Here is a 7571-nt window from a genome sequence, read left to right on the forward strand (position 1 = left end):
TGTAAAGCCTTAATTCATGTATCAGGACATCCTTGAGTTTGTGTGTTTAGCTGTAAATGTATTATCTTCATACCTCTGCTGTCGATGAACACATATCCATCAAATCGATCTCTGAAGAGAACTATATCCTCCTGGTTTTTGAAGTTTATGTAAGCCCTTGCGAAGAGGTGAGGGTAGAGGCTGAATGGACACAATACACATGTCAGGTTCAACTATTAGACTCACTAAAGCATATTTTAAATTATGAAACGTCTTTATTATATATTCACCTGGTGTCGTTGGAGAAAAACTCCAAGTAGTCCATCTCCGGGAGAGGTTGTAGCTGCTCCTCTAGCTCTTCCTTGGTCAGACTTGGTGGTAATCGTCTGATCACAATCTAATAAAGATTAAAGACAGTTCATGATATTTAGCTGCAATCCGAATTGGGAAAAGAGGACAACAATTATCTAATAATAACTTAAAGTTGGGTTAATAGTCACAGTTTGGTTTCAACTTACTATATACGAAGTAGAGTATGCATGTAATAAACACAGCTGGTTGAAAACACGCTGTTTACTTATTAAACATTAAAGATTATAACTGACGACTTTTAGCCTCCTGAGCTAACGAAGCTAGCAACTTTTACCTTTGTCATGGCCTCTTTCTTTTCTTTGGGCTTCTCCGTCTTTTCTGCATCTTCACACTTTATTTCCACTTTTCTATCCTTCGGACGAGTGTTTTCCTTGTCTTCCTTCATAACTGAAAAGCTACTTTGGGCCTCGGTTGAATCTCATCTCTTCCCGCAGACTTGTTTACTTTTTTAGCACGTTAGCTGAGAAGTAGCTCGAACTGACGCTAACTTCCTCTCTGCCTGCAGTTCCGCGTTACCGCCGGAGGGGGGCGCTGTGGGGGAAACCACCGGTGAAAACAAGAGTGTAACGTGAATTTAAAATTATATTTTTACTTTGTTTATTTGTTTTTGTCTTCAGGTTTAGAAATTTGACTGAAATAGTAATTTTGTTTTTATTTTATTCCATTAAAATAGAATGACCTTAGAATCAGCGGAATACAACGTCCTGGTTTTCGAATGCCATTCAAAATAAAAGCATGCACGTTTGAGTTAATCTTTTTAAGCAGTTTATTTTTCATGTAACACTGGTTGTCCCTCCAACTGAGCGACTGTTCAGTTAGTAACTGATGTTATAATAATAATAATTTCATCTACAATAGCAATTACATATTATAAATGCTGCTGAGTAAAAAAAAAAATCCGTAATATTCAATATGTAGTCCAAAATGTTAGTTAGATGTGTAGGCAATCGTTCAACAAAGTAATTATAAATATAGCAGAATATACACAGAATGTATACTATCGTTTGACAGCACACTAGTCTAGTTGTTTGTACAATAATGAGGATTTTTATGAGACTTCCCCGTCTCTGTAGAGCTTACGCTTTTCTTTTGAAAGAAAAAGAAATAGACCGGAAGTATTATTGTTGTTCCGCCAGCGGATCACAGGTCGTCAGAAGGGTAGACATTTTGTTAGCTTTTAGCAAAATAAACTGTGGAGGGCAGTCTTGGGGCAGCTTGGTTGTCACCAGAGCAGCTTTTAGTGGCCGGACAGATACAGGCTGCAGTCATGTGGTATGAAATCCTGCCCAGCTTCGGCGTTATGACCGTGTGTCTGATGATTCCCGGCATCGCCACCACGTACATCCACAGGTTCACCAACGGAGGGAAGGTGAGGAGGAAGCGGGTTGCGAGCGAGTTGAATGCAGCTGGAGGGTGAAACGTGCTCTGTTTGTTGTTTGTTTTAAACTCTAAACTACTGGATTAAAGCTGTTTGTTTCCCCTGCAGGAGAAGAGGACCGCTCGGACTCCGTGGCAGTGGTCTCTGATGGAGAGAGACAGGCGGGTGTCCGGGACAGGGAGGCACTTTGACACCAAGGTGAGTGTCCATGTTTCAAATAGGAAGGAACGTTGTTGGGATAAACGTGTTGGGATAAAACGTGTTTGGGATGACGTGTTGGGATAAAACGTGTTGGGATACAAAACGTGTTGGGATAAAACGTGTTGGGATTGAGTTTGAGAAAACATGTAGTTCAGTGATTTCTTCATACGTTTTCCTTCCTTTCCACTAGGTGGGGCTGTAACCCAGCTATCAATGCACTGGTAGTGTCTTTATGTACAGATTAATCTTATTGTTGTGCACATTTTTATTAAAGACATACAAGTTATTTCTCTACACACAATGTTAGATGGTAAACTCCACATAAATACATCATTTTATATCAACTGCTGAACATCATATTCATGAGCATTAAAACAAAAAACATTAGGCAGGTCCTCCATCATTACTAGTTTAAAACTTATATATGATATAAAGTCAAATTAAAGTAATATATCTGTATATTCACTGTGCAATACCATATTCACTGTGCAATCTATTGCCCATGTGCAACTGCTGCTACTTTTTGTGTTATCTGTTGTTTGGATTCTTACGTTTTTTCTCCTTGTACAATAGTGTTTTTATAATTATATTGATAATATTTCCCTACTCTTACTGTTTTTATACTGTGTTGTTTCTCTATCCACTTTGCTACTGTAACATGGAATTTCCCCATTGTGGGACAAATAAAGGAATATCTATCTAGCTATATCTGTAAATATTAAAAATCAAATGTCTTATAAAATGACCCCACCAGTTTTTAGGCAAATATAAAATCAGTGAAAGGATAATGATTTCTAATAATTGGATTATGATTGATTGATTATCCCTCATTCAACGATCCAGTTACAACCATTAGCAGTAAAGACACTGCTACAAGCCTACAGGTACCAAATTCATTTAGAGTTTAGTATTTTCTTGCGTCAAAGCTGATTCATAACTCTGCTGTAATGAAAGTCGCTGCACACCCACACAGGTGTTTTTAATATTGGGCTAATGAGGCCTCTGCTCACACTGAAGGTGGGCAGAGTTATGGTAAAACTTACATGGAGGTCAAACACTGTCTGGAAGGCAGAAATGCAACTATTCCCTGCTCAGTTAATATGAAGCTTAGTAATTGTTAAAAGATCTGAGTGATGATGATGTTTTCTTCTTCCCCAACAGGGACTCGAGAACATCCACTGATGACAAGGAGTATGAGGACCCTGATGAGAAGAAACTTATTTGCTGTTCATCAAAATATTTTATTTAACCTTCAGCTGTTTGTTTTTCCAGTCTTGTAAGACGGCTGTCTCTCTCTTGTTAATTAAACCGCTCCATACTGGAAACCTTTGGAGGCTTCATGGCTCATATGTTGATTTTCAGACGGGAGATTGGTGCTCTCATCAAATAAATGCTTTGCACCTGTTTATATGTGGTTGAGCTTCTACTTTAGATGTTCTGTTGCTTGTTCAACTAATAACCCAGTGTTACCCTGAGGAATAGATCAAAGATTTGTAAGGTGAGACCCAGATGTTGGTCATGATTAGTTGTGATTTATCTTAAATGTCTCCTGGTGTAAAGGCTGCATCACACACAATTCTTAAAACTGATTTAATTGCTATTAGAGCTCGAACGATTAATCAGACGATATACAGACAACTAATTGACTATTTTGATAATCTGTTAATGCTTTAATTTATGATCTGAAATGTGAGAATTTACATGTTTTATATCAGTTAGTTTAATATTTGTGGGTTTTGGACTTTTTCAGACAACAAAAGGCATCTGAAAATGTCACCATGGACATTTTATAGCCAACAGATTAATGGATAATAAAATTAATCATTGCAGCCGTGTTGCTAATCCCATCCACAATTACTGTTATATCCAAAATATTACACTATCAGTAGTTAGAACAGGAAGCATACTTTATTTTACCGATATTCACCAGCTCTAGTTAACTGTCTGAAAACTGAATATTTACAGTAGCAGTGTTGGTGAACATGCACACTCATTGATTGGTATAATTATCAGATTTCTCTAATTCAGTGGTTCTGAAACTGGGTTTTAAGACCCTCAAATGTGACAAAATAACAATATAGGAAGTAAGGAAAAAAAAAACTATGCTTCACAAACAAATTCTATAATCTCTTCACTTGTGTTTTATCTCTGAAGGCAACCAGAAATAAGAAAAACCACAAGATGACTTAATAATGAAAGTTTATTTACCATTCTAAAATATACAGAAGAAAATAAAGTTTAACAACTGAAAGGAAAGACGAGATCCAACGGGTAAATAGGATGGAGAATATAATACAACTGAGTACTTTTCAGACTCATTTGCACACATTTCTTTACAATTAAAATCCTCCCTCCACATCGTACATCTCTTTAAAACTGAATGCTGTTAAACAAAAAAACATTAACACCTCAAGTCTCAGGACCGGAGGTAACGGGGTCCAGTAAAAAGGGTAAATCCTGTACAAACGTGACATTCACTTCTCCTCCTTGCCTTTGGTTTTCCTGTACACCATCTCCCTGAAGCTCGACAGGATCTTGCTCTCCCTCTTCCTCCTCTCCTCCTGGTTGAAGGAGGCCAGAGCTCTCTTTTCATCGGCACTGTAGATCTGGTTTTCCTTTCTCAGACGCACAGCCTCCATACGACGATGTCTGCAGGGTTACATTTAAATTGGTCAGTGTTGGACCACTTTAGGTAACAGTATACTACAGAGGAATGTAATATATATTGGTCACACATTACGCAGCGTCCACTACGTCATGCTGACATCTGAACCATTATTGATTAGCTGCAACACAAATCATATGATGGAGTTTATAGTTGTAAACATCACGCACCTGCTGCCGCTCATCACGTAGCCGGACTTCTCAAAGTTTGCGATCTCGTCGCTGGTGAGTCCGATCTCACCTCTTCTCGGGATACGTTTGCCTGCTTTCACGTACTCGGCCATCGCAGCACCTTCACCTGGCAACAGCGCGTGGCCGAAACTGGGAGAGGAGAAAAATACATTTAGAAAACAAATAATTGTTTTTTATATTGCTTTTTTTTTTTTTATGTCTAGGTTGTTCTCTTATACTTATTGTGTTCTTACTGGTGTGTAATTTGCTGCTTGCACACTGCAATTTTCCCAGCTTGGGGATCAAAAGTTACTTCTATTTTTCTGGTGTCGATTTTTGTGGTTTGATTTTGAATAGATTGTATATTTTGTATATTTTGTATTTGTATTTGTATATGTGTATTATTTTATTGCACCAACTGCACCAGGTCACATTCCTCGTAGGCGTAAAAACCTACTTGGCAATAAATTCTGATTCTGATAAAGTATATCTATCTATGTATGTAAACATCGCTGTAAAATAAAAGATTATATGTGCTGTAAACACAGACTCTTCTTAGAGTAAAGACCTGTTCATACCACTGCTGCTGCTACGGCTGCAACTAATGATTATTTGATTTTATTTCAATATTGCTGCATATTATTTTTGTTGACTAATATTTTGCCTACAACACGTTTCAAAAAAAAAGACATTTTTGTCCAACAAGCGCTCTAAAACCCATAAATATTTTCATTTTACTATGAATTGGGAAGAAAATGTCTTGCTATCGTGTGACAACAGTGACAATGCTGTCGTCAGATGAACTCACTCCAGAGGTCTGTCGTCCTGGGACATGTGGGTGAGCGGAGCCTCGGGGCCGACCACGTGTTCGTCCATGCAGGTTTTCTCCACCCACATTACCCCGTTGGGATCTTCCTCCTCTTCCTCCTCCTCCGACTCTTCACTGCTGGAGTTGCTGGACTCCTTACGGCTCTTCTTCGCCTTCTTCTTCTTGGACTTCTTGGACCTGTTAGGAGACGTGTGTCGTTAATCAAAATGTCCCCTTCCCGTGTGGATGAAGCCGGCAGAGCTGCACTTTAACACTTACTTTTTGCTCTTCTTCTTCTTTTTCTTCTTCTTTATTTCCTCTTCTGAAAGATAAAAACATGATAATTCAGCCAAAACAACTCAATGGAAGCACTTTGTTGAGCTTTCTTTAAAGTAACTATGATTGTTTTACCATCTGAATCTGATTCCAGTTCGCTGTCCTCTGAGTGCTTTTTGTTCTTTTTCTTCTTGGATTTCTTCTTTTTCTTTTTCTTCTTCTTCTTCTCTTCTGTGAACGACAGATTGATTTCCTCATTGATTTTTAAACTCGTAAAAAAAATCTTTCACTTGAATATTCATGTTCAAACACAGCGTGAGTTTTACCTTCTGAGCTCGACTCTGAGCTGCTGTTCTTCTCGTCTTCCTCAACTGGTGTGAATTCATCGGAGCTGGTGGAGACGAAACAAAGACGTTCACGCAGATTTCGGTACTGGAGAATAAAAACTAATATCAAACAATAAACATGTTGGTCTGGAGGAGAGATTCTGAACTTACTCTGGCTCTTTGACTCTTGGTGAATATCCCCAGACTTCAGGACAACCTAACTCCCCGATCCTCTCCCTCTCCTGCAGACGTCTGTAACAGAAACACAGACAGATGCAGGAGTAAGTAGGAAGTTCAAACAGTCAATTTCAGCTGCGACACGAGTTACAGAAGAAGCTTTCAATGATTCAGTGACTGCAGACTGTTCGAGGGATCAAGTGATTCCTTTTTATGAACTCCAGAGGACATCCAGCTGTGTTCAGAGAAGTTTGCCTGCCAGACAACTAGACTGTAAAACCCTAAATATTGATCACAATCGATTTTATTGGCTTCTTTCCTCTCTGTGTAATAACTCATTGATAGTTTTCGTTGGTGTTTTTCTGTGACTCAATAAATCTTTTAGACTGGTTTCGTATTTCTCAGTTAAGGTTGTCAAACTCACCAATACTCTGATGCTTCTTTAACACCACGTTTAAGACAACGTGATACTATTATTCAGTGGCATTGAAAGTACAGACGCTAATTCAAACAAACAATCTTGTTTTTCCTGCCTTCTGTTTTCTTTTCTTCTGCTGAGGTATTGTGTTTGTATTGGAGTTTTCATACTAATATGAAGTTGAAGTGTAAAGTATCTAGTATCAATGCAACCTTATTCTCAATATATTATTATTCCTGTAGGATTTACATGTTAAGAGGAGTTTTATTTATCTTGTTTTATTATTTAATGTATTTTCCTGTCTAAAGGACAGTAAACAAGGACTGATCTATGGTTTGTTTGGCTCTAAACTAGTTCCCAGTAAAAACACATAAACAAAAGTATTAATTGGATCATGGATGTTCATGTATAGATAATTATATATTAATAATATAATATCATTAATAAAAGTCTCTGATCTGCCACTGTAAACACTATATAACTAACTAATATCTCTCTGAGTGAGCTCTCTAACTTCACAATCAGAACATTAGTGAGACACTAAGTTCACCCTTTATTGATTAATCAAACGAAAGGAAACACTACAGTCGATTAATCGATAGTTGTATTAGTCACCTGGCAATAAAGGCCTCCTGTCTCTGTCTCTGAGCATCGTCCCTCTGCTGCTCGTAGTAGTACTCATCTTTGAAGCCCCCGTGTTTACCGGGAGCGTCCCGCTGCTCGGACCAGTTGTTGTGAATGTTGTGACTGTTGTTGGTATTGTTGTGACGCTCCCGGGACCTGGACCTGGACCTGGACCGG

General features: G+C 38.3%; 3 protein-coding genes across 3 annotated transcripts in view; 1 reads left to right on the top strand and 2 right to left on the bottom strand.

Annotated features, from left to right (window-relative positions):
- upf3b (UPF3B regulator of nonsense mediated mRNA decay) overlaps positions 1-863 on the bottom strand; it is a 3512-nt gene extending 2649 nt beyond the window's left edge. Inside the window, exons 1-3 of the mRNA XM_035669347.1 lie at positions 626-863; positions 270-376; positions 74-180 (exon numbers count right to left, since the gene is read on the bottom strand). Coding sequence (XP_035525240.1) covers positions 74-180; positions 270-376; positions 626-736 — 325 coding nt within the window. The 5' untranslated portion in view covers positions 737-863. The remainder of the gene's footprint in view (positions 1-73; positions 181-269; positions 377-625) is intronic.
- Positions 864-1473: 610 nt separating this feature from the next.
- On the top strand, positions 1474-3259 carry ndufa1 (NADH:ubiquinone oxidoreductase subunit A1). The gene is made up of 3 exons (XM_035669533.1): positions 1474-1720; positions 1838-1927; positions 3092-3259. The coding sequence occupies exons 1-3, from the start codon at positions 1619-1621 to the stop codon at positions 3110-3112; spliced, it is 213 nt and encodes a 70-aa protein (XP_035525426.1). The 5' UTR covers positions 1474-1618; the 3' UTR covers positions 3113-3259.
- An 853-nt stretch (positions 3260-4112) lies between these two features.
- nkap (NFKB activating protein) lies at positions 4113-7570 on the bottom strand (the record flags this gene model as incomplete). The annotated part of the gene is made up of 8 exons (XM_035669778.1): positions 4113-4579; positions 4766-4915; positions 5574-5771; positions 5853-5895; positions 5985-6080; positions 6176-6240; positions 6347-6427; positions 7386-7570. Coding segments are annotated over 8 exons (993 nt in total), but the record flags the coding sequence as incomplete, so codon positions are not given.
- Position 7571: the final 1 nt, after the last annotated feature.

This window comes from Morone saxatilis, unplaced genomic scaffold (assembly GCF_004916995.1).
Source record: "Morone saxatilis isolate NCDOM2014 unplaced genomic scaffold, NCSU_SB_2.0 Contig22, whole genome shotgun sequence".
NCBI lineage: Eukaryota > Metazoa > Chordata > Actinopteri > Moronidae > Morone > Morone saxatilis.